Raw genomic sequence first — 21,551 nt, 5'->3', positions numbered from 1 at the left:
CACAATAAAATAAATAGAAATTCTACCGTATTATAATTGTACAAGCAACATAGAAAATATCCACTTCCTGGAATATAATGGATATGTATATAGCAAAATATGGTTGGGACTGTGACATACGCCCCCACTTTCAGAAATAACCATACTTTTATTTCTCAAACGCACATCACAACCATGCCAATCAAATGCTTACACTCTGCTAAGAAAGTCTGCTCCGACATTATCCATTCCCTTGATAGCTCGGATTCGGAAACGATGTGGTTGCAGCTGCAATGCCCATCTCATTAGTCGAGAGTTTGTGCCCTTCAGTCTGTTGAGGTACAACAACGGCTGATGATCCGTTTCCAAGATGAACTGTCGACCGTACAGATATTTCTGAAATTTGCATATTCCCCATACAACTGCTAGACATTCTTTTTCAATCACCGAATAAGCAAGTTCGCCACCTTTGAGCTTCCTACTCATGTATGCCACTGGATGTAGCACTCCATCCTCCTCTTGTAACAAAATGGCACCGACACCATAGTCCGATGCATCCGTTCTGAGGATAAATTCGGCGTTCAAATCCGGCAACTTCAAAACTGGTCCTGTCGATAAGATCTTCTTCAATGTGTTGAAAGCCAAGTCTTGGGGTTCATTCCAAATGACTTTATTCGGTTGGCCTTTCTTGGTAAGGTCTGTCAAAGGCACTGCAATCGTGGCGAAATTTGGAACGAATTTCCTGTAAAAGCCCGCCAAACCGATAAAAGATCGCACTTGTTTCTTGGTTTCAGGAATCTTCGCATCAAGAATGGCTTTGACTTTATCCGGGTTGGGTTGTAAATGTTGTTCTCCAATCATGTGTCCCAAACACTCCAAACTCTGGAATCCTAAAGCACACTTAGTTGGTCTGGCTGTTATGTTGGCGTTCCGTAAACGTACGAACAACTCCCGCAATATGTCAAGATGTTCTTCCCAAGTCTTGGTATAAATTAAAATGTCATCGATGAAACTTTCTATCTTCTTCATTCCATCCAACAAGATCCTCATCAGTCGGCAAAAACTAGCCGGTGCGTTCAACAATCCGAATGGCATGACGGAAAACTGAAACAAACCAACAGGTGTGGTAAACGCTGTCTTCTGTTTCGAATTTTCTTCCATAGGAACTTGCCAATATCCTTTGCTCAGGTCTAACCGAGAAAAGAACTTGTTTCCCGAGAGCCGCGAAAATATATCGTCCGCGTTGGGCATTGGTTCTGCGTCGAATATGGTTACACGATTCAATTGTCTGTAATCGATGCAAAACCTGTTTGTACCGTCCTTCTTCCTGACAATTACAACTGGTGCTGAATAAGGCGAATCAGACTTCTCTATCACTCCCATCTTCAGCATTTTCTCGACTTCCTCTCGGATAGTGTCTTTCATACTGTATGGAATAGGATAGTTCTTTGCCCTTACTGGTTCATCAGTTGTTGTTCGAATCTCATGAGCAGAAATATGAGTTCTACCAGGAACATCTGATAACACATCCGCGAACTCATCCAACAAAGCTGACACATCTTCCTTCTGTTTAGTAGTCAGTAAGTCCGATACCTGAACATCATTTACGGTTTCTGTCCTGACAGGAGTTGGTACGTTGAAACAATCAGTACTCGGTAACTCGTCTTCAACATCTCCGTCATCTTCCTCAACCACAGATGAACATACACTATTCAAAACGCCACTCACACTCGACCCGGACATTTCACGTTGTACGTACAAGCGTAGCAAATTTGCATGTAGAACCTTCTGTTTACCATCAATGCATACCACATAATCCATAGGACCTTTCCGTTCCGTGATAATATACGGTCCTCGCCATTGCATTTCGAGTTTATTCCGTTTCGTTGGCAATAGGACAAGCACCTTTTCTCCTGGTTTCATCTCTCGATCTTTCGCCTTCTTGTTGTAGAACTTGGCCTGCCTGATCTTTGCCTTCTTAAGCTGCTCCTGTGCTAACTTACATGTTTCCTCTAGTCGTTCACGTAGATCAAGGACATACTGGTAAGTGCTCTTTACTTCAGGATCTGCAACTTCCTTCTCACACAGCTCACGAAGTATCATCATCGGGCCGCGTACAACACGTCCATATAACAATTCAAAAGGGGAAAACCCTAAGCTTTCCTGTGGTACTTCCCTATATGAAAACAACAACGCGTTCAAATATTTATCCCAGTCCTTTGGTCGCTCGGAGCACATCCTTCTCAACATCTGCTTAAGAGTTCCGTTGTAGCGCTCAACAAGTCCATTGCACATGGGATGATAGGGCGTCGTCGTTAGCTGACGAACAGAAAGTAGTCTACTCACTTCTCGCATCACAGATGATGTAAACTGACTTCCTTGGTCTGTCAATACCTCCTTGGGAACTCCTACCCGACTATAGACATCGACAAGTGCCTCTGCTACTCTTTCAGTTTCGATTCCCTTCAGCGCTACTGCTTCTGGATACCGTGTAGCATAGTCAACAATCGTGAGGATGAATCGATTTCCCCGATCTGTAGCAGGTTGTAAAGGTCCTACTATGTCGATAGCTACTCGCTGAAATGGAGCATCGATCAATGGCATCATTCCAAGTGGTACTTTCGTTACTCTGCCTTTTGGAAACGTTCTTTGGCACACATCGCACGAGCGACAATACCTTGTTACGTCGGATTGCATTCCTGGCCAGTAGAACTCAGCTATAATCCTATCACTGGTGCGCTTTGCTCCCAAGTGCCCTGCCATCATCGAGTCATGAGCCAGTTCCATAACCTTTCCACGATACTTGACTGGAACGATCAACTGTTTGAATATCCGTCCTTGTTGGGTAGAGGGGCTCTTGTACTCTCTATAGACAAGTCCGCGACGCATGAAGAAATGCGATTTCCCACCATCCCGTCTGTCCTTGACATCTCCTGAATTCGCCATCTCACGTATCTTCGCCAAAGTCTCATCCGACTTCTGAGCATCTTTGAATTCGTTTGGATCGATGTCCTCGAACACCTTTGGGACTTTCAGCGGTCTATATGGTCTCTCCTCTAACTTCTTCTGTGCCCTGGTCTGTACCGCATTAACATGATCCTCTAGGTTCCACTCAAGATTAGGATCTCCTGGGGGTCTAACACCATCAATATTTCCCAATATAAGGTCATAAATGGGAGTATCCATACACCAGGCTACAACAGGTCCTTGATAGTACGGTGTATCAACGACGACATTAGCCGTAGCAACGTTCAGCTTACTACCATCAGCTAAAGTACATGTCCTCGTGTCTCCAGTTAAATCATCCGTGTCCACAAGACTTCTTCTTATGACCACACCACTACAACCAGTGTCCCGCAAAACCGTGACGACATGAGTGCCAATCAATCCTTTCACAATAGGCATACCTACCTCCAAAACAGGTGCACTACAAGAAATACTTAGCTGTTCCTGATCATCATCGTCATCATCACTCGAACTTAATGCTCCACAGGAAGATTGACTGTTATACTTTTTCTTACCTTTAGATCGACCAGTAGAACTTTCCTTACGGTGTTCGTCTGTCTCTGTCGAGTGCTGGTCTGATACTAATCCCACACGAGACTGCTTCTTCTTAGAGTTGTCTGGGCAGTTGTAAGATAGATGGTCTGTCTTCTTACAGATGTAGCACGACTTCCCTCCTAAGTAACTGCTACCACCGCTGCTGAACTTTCCCTTCGGTTCCTCCTTCTTACCAAATGACTTAGAAGAGTCTATATGAGAACGATTACCCTGATACTGCTGTTTATGTCCAGGATGCCTCGCTTTCACCAGCCCTGAAGGATTACCCCTTGCCTCTGCGTATTGATCTGCAATCTTCGCCATATCAGCTATAGATTGTGGAATACGCTCCTTCAAGAAGAGTTTAAGCTCACTTCCACAAACCTGCAAAAACTGGTCCCGAAGTATCAAATCTTTCAAACCCTCATAGGTCTTCTCAGTCTTTGCCAATTCCAGCCATCTGACTATGTAATTGTCCAGCCTTACAGCGAACTGGGCAAATGTTTCCCCTGCATCAGGTCTACCATTCCGGAACCGCTGTCGGAAACCTTCCTCAGTCATTTCAAACCGTCTCAGCAAAGCTTCTTTCAGGATATCATAATCCAGTGCCTTCTCAACTGGTAGTCGACTAAAAACATCCAAAGCGTTGCCTTTTAGAAGTGCGCTTAGGTGTGTTGCCCACTGTCGATCCCTATCCCAATGCTGAGTAGCAGCGTAAAGCTCAAACCGTTGTAAATAACTGTCAATGTTGTCCTTCCCTTCTTCATAAGGCGGCAGTTTAGGACCTTTTACTAAACTGTGTGACGATCTCTGATCCTGATTCCCACTAGTATTTAATCCCTGAGTTTTCTGAAACTCCCATTCCTCCATCTTCCTTGCATGCTCTCTCGAAGAACGCTCCTCACGCTCCTTTTCAAGAGTTAACTGTAAAGCCATCTCTTCCTTCTTCTCTTTCAACATCACCAGCTGGTGTTGTCTTTCAGCTTCTTCCCGTCTTTCCTCACGCTCCTGTTGCCTTTCCTCTCTCTCCTTGACATGCTCAGCAAGAATGAACTCTCGCAGGTCCGAACTCTCAAACCCCATTGCTTTTCCTGCTTTCATTAAATCATGAAGCGACGACATTATGCAAAGTTGTAAAGTGAAAATGAAAATAATCATATATGTACATACACAACAACATATGACACTGCACAGACAATGTCAATATTTCTACCGTGCTAGCAACTCACAGTCCTGTCTCTCATCTTCAATAAATAAGCGCAAATACAGGTAGGGTAATTTACGAGTTACAACCGACGGCAAAGATGAAATCTGTTGAGTTTCAACCAAACATAATATATGAGAAGGTGAAATGGTCCATTCACATCAATCCTGCAAAGTCAGTCATCCCACCGCTGCCACCAAAACTGTAACCTGGACGAGCACGACTAGCAGCGTTGATGCAAAGAATGGCACAAATACCCAATATACACTATATACATGAGTTTATTACAATAATGTACATATTTAACAGTCACATATGCAATAATAGCAATATATACAACTTTCTCACAACTAACATACACATACATACACTCTGAAGCAGGTGGTCTGCAATCCACAAATACTTCCAATGACGGCTGACGTATAGTGTCTGACGTATAGTGTCCACATAGAAAGTTGTTACACTCCAGACAAAGGTTGTCAAGACAAGTTTATGTATCTGCTCAACGTTGCCACATAAATGTAGATATAATATGCCCACACAGGACATATGGGAATAAAGTTGTCCACAAAGGTCTGTATACAGTTATATCCGCCCACACAGGACATATGGAAATATGGTTGACCACAAAGGTCGGTATACAGTTATATCCGTCCACACAGGACATATGGAAATATGGTTGACCACAAAGGTCTGTATAAAGTTACTTCCGCCCACACAGGACATATGGACATATGGAGATATGGTTGCCCACAAAGGACATAACATAAAAATCTGCCCACACAGGACTTCTTACGATGCATATAGCTGCCCACACAGGATAGCTCACCAATAGTTGTCAACTTAACATCTCACCAACAGCTACCCACACAGGACTGCATCAGTTAGTGATAATGGTGTTTGTATTGCCCACATAGGACTGGAAACTATGGTTACTGGATACCATATCAGTCTCAATCGACATCTGCCCTCACACCATCATAGGTTAAAACTGTAACGACATATATATGCATGTCTAACTAAAGGTTTTACTACACTATGCAAATACCATAATGATATAGTATTTATCTACATCATAGTTCTATCAACATGCACTTATTTATGTAAACGACATATTATTTGACACTAATTCCATTGTACTCTTATAAAACACTGATATAAAGAAAGTAAACTAGCGATACACCCGCTATATATATAGTTATACATATTATATAAGAGCTAATACGATAACTAAACACATACACGTTTAATACTCGTAAGACTTGCTAATTCTACCAAATAAGTTATGAATTACCGCAAATGCAACAATTCTAAACACATATTATACTTTACATCAAAAATCATAGCTCAGTTACTTTAAATATTAGCCTCATAAACATTACATTCACAGACCTATGAACTGTACTCATCGGTACGCATTACGATTAGAAAATAACATGTTATACTTCGGATATAAACGCAACAGATTTCGGGGTTTAAAAACCAACACATTGGTGTATAAGAAATATAATATAACTTACCGCAAACTGTATTTTGCGCTTGTTTAACCCATGTATACCTTCCAAGGTCACACAACCGGTTCGCCCGTTTACCCGTGCGAATATCTCTCTCACACTAACTTACTCGCTATGAACCCGGGTCCGGAGAATCCGTATTTATAGCAAATAACAAATAATTACCAAAACTAAATATAAATTACACAATAAAATAAATAGAAATTCTACCGTATTATAATTGTACAAGCAACATAGAAAATATCCACTTCCTGGAATATAATGGATATGTATATAGCAAAATATGGTTGGGACTGTGACAGCATCCTGCCCTGAACAACAAACCGGTCAAGGTTTCGGATGACCCTATCCATGGTTACAACATACATGGTGTTCTTATGGACGACATTGAACATATTTACACCAATGTTGCTGTTACAAAACAACCTACGCAAGGAAGTCCTAATAACGCCGATCCTGAACCAGAATAATGGCCAACAAAACAGACAATACAACGGAACATCCGTGTTAAAGGCTATTAAAGACGAATTTCAAAATCTACCAGAAGAATTTAGACCAGCTATTTTTTTTGTTTACAAGAAATCATGCTCAAAAACCAAACTACTCTTAAAAATTTCTCACTCTACCATAACATCCAATCTATATGGAAGTAGAGCAGTAGGTGGCGCAGCAGTTGCTGCCCATAAATATTTTTAAAGTTAAACACAAACTTACAGACTGTTGCTGTCTGTGCAACATTACACAGACAAGTTACTGCTAACTGTCTGTTCAATTTATCTTCCTCCGAGCATTTCTGTTACTTGTGAGCAAGTGAATGACATCATATCCACGCTACCAATACCATTCCTAATTCTCGGTAATTTTAATGAGCATAACTGTCTTTGGTACTCACCAAACATAGACGAGAGAGGAAGACGTATTGGGGAATTTATTGATAAAAACAACTTTATCTTTTTAACAATAATACCCCTGCCTATTAACACCCTCCTGCATGCCCTCATACCTACCTTGACCTATCATTATATATCCCTCCCTTATACTTGATTATGGCTGGATGGTAAATAATGATTTGTGTGGGGTGGCCACTCCCCTTTTTCTCTTAAGAATATAATATACACAAATCAGATTGGGCTCAATTCAAACACATCTACTAGAATCGACGACCAAATCAAAACTACTATTAAAGTCCTTTTTATCTGAAAAAAATCTTTAGAACACGCAGTATTCGGACAGCTGCTTTAAGACGCTCCGTGAATCGCCGAACCGCTTCAAACTACAGGAATTTTTAAATTTGTCTGGCAAATGCTCGGCGATCAATTAAAGCTGAAAAAGGAACAACTTAATAGAATATGTATCAGAGATATCATCAAACATGTCCTCCGAGAAAGCATGGAATATGAATAGGAAAATGAGTAGAAAAACAAAAGTTCAATATTAGCTATAGCGGCCGCAAGTGGCTGAGTGGGCAGGGTGTCCCGACACTTTATCATTACCCCTCCACCTCTGGGGCAGTTACCTGGTTACTGACCATAGGCCAGTGGTTTTTCTCCGGGTACTCCAACCTAAAATCCTGGCATGGCTTTAAATGACCCTGGTTATTAATAGGACATTAAACACAATAAACCAAATCAATAGTATTACCAAAAACTAAATTTATTCGTCCAAGCCAAAACATTGCAACTTAATCTGCAAACACCATACCCAATAACTCAAAAACTTTAAACCACTCCAGATATTCCATATTTAAAAGAAAAAAGAAAAAAAAAGAGAAAGGGAATGGCTTCATTTCAAGTCAACTAAACCAGGAAGGTCACAATGAACCATATACTCTGACTCTGCTTCAGGACAAGATGATATTCCATATCAATTTCTCAAGCACTTAGCGGACTCGTCACTCTCATCCCTTCTTTACATATTCAACCAAATTTAGGCTTCTGGAAAGATTCCAGATTAAAACAGATAATGTGAGTCCCAGAGAGTGGAATCCTATCGGTTAACGAGCTTGGTTTCAAAATCAACGATTTCAATGCCTTGGTCAGCCAACCGTCATTATTCGTCGATGACTTTTTGACCCTGTTACAGATCTAAGAACACGCACACGACAGAACGACCTCAACAGTGTTTAAACAAACTACAAAATGGGCTAACAAAAACGGCTTTAAATTCTCCAAATTCAAACCTGTGTGCATGTATTTCTTCCAAAAAGGAAAAGCATACAACGACTCAAACCTTTCATTTGATGGCTCGAACATCCCTGTTGTCAAACAAACAAAAATTCTTAGCCTCATTTTCAATTCGAAACACTCTTTTCATTCCACATTATACAGTTTAAAGTATGTGGTTGAGGGATATAGCAAGTTTCTGGTGTCCCGAGACCATGTCAGGCATAATCAACGGACACCAGAAACTTGCTATATCACTCAACCCCATACTTTTACCGTTTTAGTATACCGATACAAACTGGAGAAATTATTTAGCAGATTTTTTTCTAAACCATAAGCTGTGAAACAATCTTCCATGTGATTGTCCCTGCCACCATTTTGATACACCGTAGCAAAGGGGCAAAGTGATAATATGTTTTTTTTCATTCAAAGCAGGGAGCATGATTTCAAATATTTCCCATAACAAAACTAAATTTTCATTGAGGTAGCCATCATCTGCTACATGGGATATACCACCTGAAATTCAGCGTATTTTCTTAAACAGCTGATAGCATTCAGCAGACTGACAACTGTCAATCTCCTCTATTGTTTTGTCCCTTGCCTCCAAATAATGCACCAACACTGCCACAGAGGCCTTCACTGTTTTCCTAGTGCTTTTAGAATCTTTTTCTTCAAGTAGGGACTTTCATCTAGCTCCGAAAGTCTTGACAGCGCCATTTCAGTTGAGAGATCGTCTGCAAGTAGACGTCGCGTTCAATAGCAAGCTCCGCCCACTTGGCTACGCTAGTAACTAACGTCATCTTCGGAAACAAGCTCCGCCCACATCGCGTCTGATTGGCTCGGCGGAAATACCCGAACATGCAGGTGTGTGTTAGTTCAGGGGTGCGCTACTTCTCAAGACTAATGCACAGGACTAGCGCACAGCAAAGCGAGGTTAAAAAAGGAGTGAAGTAGTCTATTTAACCAGTTAACTTATATAGAGTAAATAAAGTAGAGTTATGATAAACATGTTTAAAGTATCTAAAGGATGGGTACCTGTAAAGTGCGAAACAAATGCAAAACGAAACGAAATCATACGAAATCAAACGAAACGAAAAATGAAAACATTGAATTTAAAAAAAAAAAAAAAATGTTAGACTTCACAAAGGCCTAAGTGTCCCATTCTCATCGGTGTAAAAACAACTCACAGGAATACATTAATCACAATAGGAAGAAAGAAGCATGGCGAATTTTTTGTATCTGTATCTCTTTGAAAATAAAAAAAACCTATTACGGCCTTGTGGTCTTTCAGCGGACGAGAATAGATAGGAAATTGAGTAGAATGGGAACAGTATAGAATGAAAAAAGAAAGTGGTGTGGAAGAGTCGCATGTCTTATTGATGGTGCGATTAATTTTTGAAAGCGACCCCCATATTCGAATGGGTCCTAACCTAGCACTATTTAGTAGCAGTTCCGCTTAACCTAGCGACGATGAAGGGAGAAGAGAGGAGACCCTACCATGTGAATTTGGTTTATCAAGGTTTTTGACTTCCATCTAAACACCTAAAAAATATTTCGAAGTATTAAATATTGGACTAAAAACACCCGATCCCCTTGGCCGGTGTTATCACACCAAAAGACCGCCGATGAATCTTTATCGTGTAAGTTAGACATTCTCACACGGGGCACCAATTTAAGTCCTATCAGACGGACTTGATGTCAGTCGTAAACGGTTAATTGAAGTACTAGTACTTTATTTTTGTGTCCCCGCTGGTAAGACGTCCTTCGATGTCTGACTTCAGGGATATATGATTAGTCCATTATTTATAGGCATACAAATCGCGTAGTGTATTGTGTGTACAAAAATTGTGTATATTAAACATTTGATTCTACCAAAAATAACCACAAATACATGAACCGGTAAAATATCGTCTGATCAATAAATTTATAATCATAAACTATATACACTTTTTCTTACATACCTGCTAATTAAAAATCACTGATAGCCAACTATTACTTTCAAAATGAAGGGACGTTAATCTTACAAGTTAACGTAGTTCAACTTGCTATAAGTGTTATTTCAAGCATCCAGAGGAAAAGAACAAGTTGGTTTTACGAAAATCTCCGAGCAAAGCTGAAATAAAATGAAATATATTCCTTTTTCAACCACTTAAAATCCACTTAACTAATGCAGAACTTAAATATTGTCAAAAACATATCCAGAATTAATCACAGTTCATCAAAGTTACAGAAATAGAGTCGTTCTCTGATGCTTCCATTCTGTCTACACTCCCGACACCAGCAATACGGGAACAGCGCGTTAAGCCGGCATTTTATACGAATCGCGCCTTTCAAGTACAGCAATTTTCCCGGAACTCTAACTTTTCACGAACAGATACACACTTGGCTTTCCTACCATAAAAGGAGTTGCTTACAATCACCTCTGTCACGTGATTTTAGATCCAGCGTGCACCAATACACTACGCGATTTACACGCCTATAAATCATAGACTAAGCATATTATCTAAATAGAGTTATTTTATATTTGAAAAACTGGGAAAATATTGCGATAAATTCATATTTTCCTGTATGTTGTTTTAACACCAATGAGAATGGGACACTTAGACCTTTGTAAAGTCTAATATTTTCTATTTATTTATTAAAAAAAAAAAAAATTATCAACGTTTTCATTTTTCGTTTCGTTTGATTTCGTTTCGTTTTGCTTTCGTTTCGCACTTTACATGTACCCCTGAAGTATTCCTTTCTCGTATTAATTTGGGAGCGGACCGTGAAATGATTTTGCCCATTTATAGATCGCGTATTCGAATAAAACTGGATTACGGTTGTATAATATACGGTTATGCTCAGATGCGAGACCCTATCTATAACCAGAGAATAAGTCTATCCCTTGAAGCATTTCGAACAACACCTGTAAAAAAGCTTGTACGTGGAAGCAAAATGAACTATCTTTATGACAGAACAAAAAACTTGCATTACCGTGTGCAGTTCAATTAAAATCAACCCCTCAAAATCCTACTTTTGACCACGTCCATATATTCAACCCAAAATACCCAAACATATTTACGCAAAACCCAATACATCTGCCAACATTTAGTATCCGAATTTCAAATCTCATTCAGGAACTCAACATAAAATTGACGACATAGCTGAATTTAGCATATCTTATGTTCCCCCATTGAACATACAAACACCTGCTTTTATGCATTTGTAATTACCCTTCTCACACACAACTGTTCAAAGAAGATGAGAAAGTGGCTGCAGCCTGATTTGCTGCTTATTCTTGCACTTCAGGTCGACTACCAGGCGGTACCACGTTCTTTTCAGCCGAAGCATGTGCAATCGGTTTGGACCTCGACCATATTGATAAACACCGCAATAAAACGACAATCATTTGTTCTGACTCTCTGTCTATCCTTCAGAGTTTACAGTTACGAGATCCTAAAACACACTCGTACAAAACCTTGTTTTTCGAATATCTTGTGTTTTAAAAAACGCAAATAACTTTATTTTGGAATCCGAGTAATGTCGCAATTGAAGGCAACGAATTTGTGGACCGGGGTAAAACATTACTTAAATCTGCAACAAGCAAATATCAAACTACATCATACAGATTTCAAACCTGTTATTCGAAGTCGGAAAGGAAGTTGTCCTCTCCCGGTACCGTATCGGGCACACATATCCTACTCATTCGTTCATATTTAAGACGAGAAGATCAAACATCATGCCATATATGTGAAACTCTCATCAAGTTGGGACATTTTCTATTAGAATGATCCGATTTTAAGCACATTCTTGATAACTACTTTCGAGTCCCTGATATGAAAACTCTTTTCAGCTCCGTGGATTCGAAAGCCCTATTTTGCTATTTGAAAGCCATCAATCAATTCTATAGACTACGATTTACTTTTACCTTTCTTACTCCCTTTGACGTTATATCTATCACATACTCTACATCCTCTATGTGGTATTTAAAACCCCTCCCCCTTTTAGTGATGTACATATACAATGCGAATACTTTAAAATAAATGTTTTTATCTTTCGTTATCTTCACCACCCACATTTTTGTTCATAATATGGTAGTTTATGAATCATAATGACCCTAAAAGACCACGGCCGTCTTAGCCCCGGACCACGTACGTTTTCTCCGGGTACGCCGATTTTCTTCTCCAGTAAAACTCATCTTGCGCTTCCATCCAGGCTAAAAAGCGTAATTCACATAAGTGGGTAGATATTATTTCGCAATTTTAAGAATACTGTAGCTGAACATTAGATAAAATCTTGGCAAAATACAAATTCGATACAAATTACAAAACGATCACTAAGGGAAATCAGACAAAACATTTTAGCGAAAACAAAGAAAAGAAAAACACGACCAATTTACTGGAGCATATAGTCAAAATAAGGCAAACATATTAGGGGGAAGGAAAAAGGACCAATTTACTGCAGCATATAGTCAAAATAATGTAAAACCCTCTGCTTGTGAAATACAACAATGATAAATAAAGATGATTTATTCCTTTAACTTTTCTGAAATAAGAGTAATATGACAACATAAGACAACAACATGAGCAAAAGAAACAGAAAAAAGTCCATAACGTAGCTGATTTTGAAGAACGTTGAAATTCTTACACTATGTGTAGCATGATACTTAATTTTAGTATTCATCTTGACTAGGTAAATAATGTTGGCAGCAAAAAGTATCATCACATAAAATTAGTATTTTCGTACCTGTCTTTCAGGTAAATAAAGCAGCCGCTAACTCATTAAAATGTGTGGACGGCGAGTGGTATGTTTCTATCAAGGAAAGGACAGTTAAATAAATCAAAATATCAGGTAGATTAATCAATTGCAACAATCCTCAAAATTAGCCATAATGATATTAATGAAATAAAAAAATCATTATATAAAAATGAGTACAAACAATAAACCACAGCTAAAACTGCTATAGAAAAAGTTACATAAGATAATTATAAACTACCTTACCTACATGTACTACTACGACAAAATAGTTCAGTCCTTGGTAATTATGTAGATCATCCTGACAATCTCGTCAACGGCGTTATTTACATTCCCTAATTTTAATGGTACACACGAATCACACGTTACGTGTTGTAATGGGGCCATACAGCGGGGCCATAAACACCACACACATTCGAAAACCATCATTTTAACATTGTTTCTGTTTCATTTTAAATGCCAAGGTTAAATTAGCAGCTCGGTTATTGGATAAGGGCAGCTAACGTTGGGAACTGACAGTGTCTGGCTGAAACAGTACAATGTTTGAAAGCACATAATTAATTTGGAATTAAATTGGAATGGTAAGTTCAGTAACATCATATTAAAATTCGAATTATCTTTGTACAATGATGTTTTGGGGCCATTGTCGTATAAAAAAATACTGTGTATTACGTAACACAGAGCAGTTCATATCATGTCTTATAACCCTTGTCGAAGTCGACGCATGCTTCATGTACATGATGTTACTTAACTAGGACGAAAGTCTGGGGTCTACATATACGTTTTCTGTTAAAAAGCCTTAAGTTTTACATACAATTGCCAATTAAATATGTCGACAGACTAAAATACTAGTACTAGTAATAGAAACTGCAACATGAAGCATTTGTGTGTCTTTAAATATATCTTTATATCTTGAACTACACATTAACGATATATATAAAAAAAAAAAACATCACTATTAAAGAAATTCCTCAGCGATATATTTATGTTGTTGTAACTTGTTCCAAGATGTTCGACATAGTTAGATACAAAGAATAGACTCAGAATCTATTTTAGAAACATCCAATTAATCAGGTTTTTTTCACCAGATTTTTTCAGGAAACGTCTGACCGTGTTCCAGTCAATCAGGGTATGTATCGTAGGGTATGTATCGTACAGGTATAGGAATGGTTGTCAAGTTTGAACATAGGTATTACAAAATAATAAATATAGTGTTTTGAAATAATATTTATTTATATGATGATACAAATTGATCATTAATCTTGATTATGAAATATTCTAGTAAATAATAAAACCATACGCCTCTTATGATACATATGTTATATATATATATATATACATACACATTTCAGTGTGTGTGTATTATTTCGACATTTGATAATCCTTTCTTATCCAAACGAATTCGTCATTCTAAGGTGAGGAAAATGAATCCACTTACACTGCGAGTACTCAAATATGGTATATGTATTGTACTAAGTATACAAAATATATCAAAACAACAGAAGGAAGAAACGATATAAGATTATACGAAAGTTATATATCACACTATCGAATGTCGGTGAATGATGACTGCGTGGAGGAGCTGTACAACAGGGGTTCGTCCTCCCCTGCTACCTACTTTAAGTGGCGTTCGTTTCCAGTAATTTGGTATAATTCTCGGTGCGTCTGATGACTCGCAAATGTCACCGCTCTGCTGTAGCTGGCTCACTACGCTTCTCTATATATCACTTCCCGAGCGCTCTGTTACATTAGCGAGGAATACCGATGGCCAGAAATTTATTCTGATGTGAATAGAGAGATTTATCAGCCGTGCATCCAACGATCGGAGGATTTGACTTTGGGGTAAGCCTTACTGGGACTTTGTGAACTTTTTTTCTGAAGAAATTCAAACGAACGAGAAATCGATCACTACCTAAGTTTTCTAACAATTAAAGAAAGGGGAGCAGCCTATGAACACAAAGTGGTTTATTGTAAATTAACGTCGGAATCTCCGATAAAGGTAAGCTTATCTTCAATAATTAGTGAAAATAGTCATTAGAATTAAGTATTTAGATTTGTGTAGATGTGTTTAATCCGTATATAGACAAAACATTCAGTTTCACTATAGAGAACTAAATAAATGTATAGACAATCTGTCTAAATGTTTTATAACTAATCAATTTTCGTTAGAATCTGTCAATCAAATGCACTTAGTGCCATAATAGAACTAGTTTTACATCAAATATCACCAGAAAGTATACTGAGGTGCAATATTGACAATTTATCCATTTTTATCAATCGTCGAGTGAATCATAACATTTTAAAGTTTCTTTTAGCATATCACGTGACGTCCAGTATAACCTTTAACTTTTTTGCTGTTTTCCATATCATATTAAAATTTTACCATTGATATTTCAAATCTGTCATTATCGTATTTTCAGTGTTTTATGAGAATGTCAGTACTAACATTTTTATGTAGAGATATGAAAATATATTTTTTTTCCTGAAGGAGCCGACTGGCTCATAATACAATTGATTCTCGGCATTCTGTAATCAGGTGGATATTTATGGGCAGTTTAAAGCGATTTATAGTAATTAAGATGTATAATTTCGTTCGCAGTAATGAAATTTGAGTAAGAGAATTTCGTCTTGATACTCATTACGTGTATATTAAAGGTGATATACCTATTCCAGGGGGCCCATCATTCCTTCACTGGTACTAAATGATTCGTTTTACTGTATTACAGGAACGACAAATTAAATCTGCTTATATAATAGAGCTTTCTATTCCGATATTTGATCCGTGTTGAACATACGACCTATCAATTATATATTCTCTCGGACAAAAATTAAAAAGAGAAATTTAATCTACGTTTACATTAGATTTCCAAAATCGGACTGATGTATATAGAAACTTAGGATTATGTAACGAAACATAGGTATATCGACCTAATTCATATACAGTTGTATATACCTGGATTAAGTGTCCATCAATTACTCATCATAAAAAAACGAAGAAGAAGGAAGTGAATATGTTTATGTAAGTAATAATGTGTTTCGCTTTCGCAAACGCGATGGAAAAACTATTTCGCTGCGATTTGTTGATTTTGCGAACGAAAACGAATACAAAAATGTGCATTTCACAAAAATGTAAATCAACTTCAGTTCGATTAAGAACTGATTTAATGAAATACAGAAAACGTTAAAAAATGACACACACAAGTAAAATTATATTATAAAATAATATATCTTGTGACATATTGACGTCATGATTTTATGCAATGGTTTCCTGTTGAATCAATTAACTTCGTTTAATTATCGGATAAAGCAAAATGGCGATAATCTTCACTTTATTGTGAGGTCCAATAGAAACATATTGGTAAATTATTCTAGTATTAGTAACTTATGTAACAAAACGGTACTAAACTACTGGCCCTTCTGTAAATAATAAACAGGGGAATCTTAATACAGTGAACTGAAGCGCCGTCCTGACGGGGTAATACTAAAATATATTTTCATTTTGTAAGTCAGATTTTATCAGATCTATATGTATCATAAGATCCGTACATTCATTGTAAAATCCATATAAATATCTTCAAGAAAAAACAACAACAAAAATTGTAGAGACAAATTTCTTCCCTAAAATTATCTCCCCTTCAAAGAAGATTTATTTTTAAATAACCTCCTCCGGCCTTCTCATTCCACTCAATTTTATATATTTAATATAAACAAGTTGTTGATAACGTTTGTGCCCAATATTGATGTCACTATATTTGCAAAGACATATGTTGGAAAATATTCAAAATGCCATCATGGAAGTACAGTAGGACGCCGGCTGTCTGAACCACAGGGGCTTGGCACGATACTATATACATATATATATAGACTATCATTTGGAAAATCGTGCCAAGCCCCTGTGGTCTGAACCGCTCCAAAAGCATGGAAACTCGTTAGAGACACAACAGAAGTTTGGATAATTGAGGTTCAGAGGTATGAATAAAATACATCAATTGTTAATAATAAATACATGTAACAAACTATAAACACCTTTTATCACATACATGTTCACTTGAACCTCGTTATCTCGAAGATTGTAGGAGTCATGGAAAAACGAGATATCTCGAGTATTCAAGCAAACGGGATACATTTCAATATATAATTTTACTGCCAGAAATGAATTTAACTTCAACTTAAGTAGAGATACCAAAGTTTGGCTATGTATAAGGTCTTAATATTCTGTAAAAACCATCAATCATTGGTTTTGTTTCCCGTGAATGGACTCTAAACGCAGCATCCCGTTGGAATATAAGGTTATACACACATATATGTACTAAGTGTTTACTAATGCCCGTTGTCTATGCAGTGTGAATGGGCGGGTCGTCCTGCTTGGTTTCTTCGAATGTATGCTTCAGTGAGGTAGCACTATAAATTCGGCATCAGTTCCGCGCTATCACAATGAGCTAAACACGAGCATACCGCATCCTCCAAAAACACACACTCACTATACGCATGCATCTGACATACTGGTGAGGCCGTACTTAAATGACACTCACTATACGCATGCATCTGACATGTACTGGTGAGGCCGTCCTTAAATGACCATATCTGCTGAGAGAACGTTAAAAAATGCTAACCAAACTCTGACAGCATCATGTAAAATTACATGTTTTAACGGTAATGTTATTTCAGCGCTGTGGGGGTTTTAAATATTGGCCTTAATTATGCTAATACATATATAGTATATCAGTTTTTATATCATTGCCTAGATCTCATCAAACTAAATGACGCGTAATATTTGAAATATTTTATCATTTTGATTTTAATTTTTGCGCACAAAGATATCTACGCAAAATAATCATTCTTTTTATTTGATAAGATACATTTCATTTAATTATGGAAACAATCATTTATTTTTGCATCAAGTTTTGCTTCCAGCTCACATAGTAGTAAATATATATCAAGCTCTAATTCGAATTCTTGTCGTGTCCTTAGTATTAATTGTATTGAGCTAAACAGGACAGAGGATTTACGTCCGTGTACTTTGCTTTAGTTTGAATCAAGGTTTAAAGTAAGGCTAATCTTCGGTGATGATATGTCCCTGATATACGTAAACGTGTTTATAGTACATCAGCTCTTTTATGTATTGAGAGTGTGTAGTTCCTTGAGGCCTAATTTACGTTTGAACTCATTGATATATTTCACATCCTTGATGCCCGTGAATATTACCTATATGGTGATGCTGTGACCTTGAATAGGTTTTTTAGGAGACACAATATTGGTCCTTGTAGATCTGGTTGCTAATAATACTGTCTATATAAAGCCATGGTTACCGTCTGGGTAGAATCCATTTCCTATATTTTACACGTAGTAATATATGTTTCCTTATCAACCACCTGCTTCTGTCGCGTTTGTAACCCTTTCACCTTTCGTATTTTAATAACTTTATTCTTAATAAGGTTTAATTGACAATAAAACTATGACGCATCTTGAATCCAGATAAGGGCCTCGGTGATTGTGCCGTGAAGAAAACAAAATGTGAATGACTTGGCTATCATTAAATTCTATACTCATAAGGCTTCGTTGACATGTTCATTAGCCAGTTATTGTGTATGCCATGCAGGCTGGATTGTGGACCCTGCACGCTCCTGGGGTCCTCGTCAAAACAATATATACTTCACAGCACTACACAGGACATGATAGAAATACAGAACACCGACACGCTAGTTTACCCTGGCTCTGTATCACTGTTTAATTGAAATCTCGATATCGCCATTGCTTGTGTCCATCAGTATAAAACCTCACCGGAAATGTGAAATGAAAGTTTTGTTCCCGAGACAGAAAGGTACAATACATAACAAGGGAACATTCCCTTTGTTATCAGGGATATGTTCGAGCTGTTTTTGTTATTCTCCCCTCTCTTTCTGATGTTATTTGACATTAATCATTTTAATTAAAGCGATTATGTTCACGTCATACTATCACAACGGGTGATACCGGAAGTTACGAATCCGACGGGGAGTATATACAATCCGACGGGGAGTATCTATCAATCTAACAAGTATTTGATATCTGAATGAAAATCAAATGAAAGCCTGTGTACTGATATTCCCCGTCGGATTCAGATATTGGAGAGAGATTTTCCCCGTCGGAATTTTTCCGTGTCATTATAATTAGCCAATTAAGGTACTTTATAAACAAATTGTTGATTAGTAATAGTTTATTGTAGTCAATGTTTAATGCCAAAACTCTGTCCATCGTGTTTTGATCGCGATTATTGGGTATTTTTGACAAAAATCATAACAAATTCGTCGTTTGACAGTAGGGCCGCCGGATAATATTGAGCATCAATCAAACACGGCAAGGTTATGAGATTAACGAATTACTGATATGTATAAAGGAAATAGCGTAGAATTCCGTGGGTATCATCATATTTCGAATAGTATGTTAAAATGCCATGTATCACTTTAAAACATACCCCAGCCATGTCCTTACGTCCTTCGGGTACATGTAGATACTCCCCGTCAGATTTGTATATACTCCCCGTCGGATTCGTAACTTCCGGTATCACCCGGTGTATAATATATTGAAGAGCAGGTTATTCATTTTCTCCCTAATGTTATATCATAAATAATCTGTCCTGGGTTGCAAAATGAACTACACGTGGTTTTGTGTTTTGAAATTTGTTATCTTGTTCAAAACCTATCTGTGCCGTTGAACATCTTTAGTTAAGGTGTACATGTAAACGTACAATAAATCTCGATACGTAATAGTTGACTACGAGGTGATATGATCCCCATATGACAGTAAAAGAAAACGTAACCAGCTATTGTCAATGTGAGGACAGCTGATTGACAATCTTGGTTTGTTTATGCCATCCATAACGTGGAAAAAAATCTATTGAAGATATTGAATACTCCTCTCCTGTAAAACGGATTTAAATTGGATTCTGTTCGCATTAAAAAATACGATAAATAAATAGATTCATCTAGATTGGGCGATAAATAATAATCAAATTGACAGTATGGTATGTATTCTCATATTTTACGCGTGTCTACGAAAAAAAAAGAAGTGAATCCTGAAAACGTTGTTACAGTAGAAATAGTGGAAATTCTACAAACATAATAACTCTGGGAATTATACGATGAAGGTTAGAAGGCTACGAGTCTGGTTAATATACGGGTCTGGTTAAAATACCAGTCTGATTAAGATGCTAGTCTGATTAAGATTCTAGTATGGTTAAGATATGGGTCTGGTTAAGATACGAGTTTGGTTAAGATACTGGTCTGGTTAAGATACGGGTCCTGGTTAAGATACCAGTCTGATTAAGATACTAGTCTGGTTAAGATTCTAGTATGGTTAAGATATGGATCTGGTTAAGACACGAGTCTGGTTAAAATACGAGTTTGGTTAAGATACGACTCTGGTAAAGATTCGAGTCCGCTTTGAGAACTATACTTGTTAATAGTCTTGTCCAGTGATGGGACGAGCCTGGTGACAACAAGGTGATTTTAGGGAATGTTTTTGTATCATTGACATCATGCATTAATTTTTTAGGAAACCAGTTCATCAGTTTTATCTTCAACACTTTCACTTGTGAACCACTTGTTTTATAAGCTTTATTGCAGTAGAACAGTGACCTGAAGCATATCAACACTATTATTGGTTTTAGTGTATGAAAAAGATTAAATTAGCTGTAGTAAACATTGTTTGTTAGTCAATTTTTATGAAACAATAACCTTGGCATTTTCGATAGATGCTGAGACGAGTTTGTTTGCTACAGTAAAATTGGATTCGTTTTCTATGCGGATTTTAAAAGATCAGTAGGATTTTACATAAACAGGGTTTATAAAAATCTCTCAATCTAGAAGGTTTGAAATGAATAGTAAATATGTGTGATTTAAATGTTCGAAGATATAATTTAGTTCTTTCCGAGTGTGGAATTGTGTATAACGTCTATACGAATCTTGTCACACTTTTTCGTTCATACACCTATCAAAGTAAATAATGTAAGATGCTCGTGTTGTTAACAGTCATTTGTTCTAGTGGTTGTATTTGAAAAATTCTTTTCTAAATCAAACAACTACTTAACGCATATTTTGGTTTAGATGAAACCTTTATTTCTCGTCAGCACATTGGAACACTACAACACCAAACACCAAAGTGATGACGAAGCATCAAGGTCATTTAGACGTTTGTACATAACGTTTCTACTAATGTTTATTTATTCAACTCGTTGATTTCACGCCAGAGAAGACGGCAATCATTGTTTTATTAGGCAATGAATATTCCTACGACTTAGAAATTGTTGGCACAACGTTCATACATGTTGTTTTGATCCAAGCGTTTGACCACTACGGGATTTCTAGACTTAATATTTATGGCCCTCTTTTATCGCCATGACTCTAAAGGCGCGCATGCGGGCTGTATGGCCCAAGT

At 37.5% G+C, this 21,551-nt stretch overlaps 1 protein-coding gene and 1 long non-coding RNA gene across 2 annotated transcripts; both read right to left on the bottom strand.

Annotated features, from left to right (window-relative positions):
• Positions 1 to 189: 189 nt before the first annotated feature.
• LOC117333938 lies at positions 190 to 4,641 on the bottom strand. Its single transcript, XM_033893357.1, has one exon. It carries the CDS (start codon positions 4,639 to 4,641, stop codon positions 190 to 192), a length of 4,452 nt encoding a protein of 1,483 aa, XP_033749248.1.
• A 345-nt stretch (positions 4,642 to 4,986) lies between these two features.
• Positions 4,987 to 6,341, bottom strand: LOC117333835. Its single transcript, XR_004534016.1, has 2 exons — positions 6,244 to 6,341; positions 4,987 to 5,714 (listed from the first exon to the last, which is right to left on the bottom strand). It is a non-coding gene; the product is annotated as an uncharacterized LOC117333835 (long non-coding RNA).
• Positions 6,342 to 21,551: the final 15,210 nt, after the last annotated feature.

This window comes from Pecten maximus, chromosome 9 (genome assembly GCF_902652985.1).
Source record: "Pecten maximus chromosome 9, xPecMax1.1, whole genome shotgun sequence".
Taxonomy (NCBI): domain Eukaryota; kingdom Metazoa; phylum Mollusca; class Bivalvia; order Pectinida; family Pectinidae; genus Pecten; species Pecten maximus.
The sequence above is the reverse complement of the archived record's forward strand: the minus strand, read 5'-3'. Positions and strand labels throughout refer to the sequence as shown.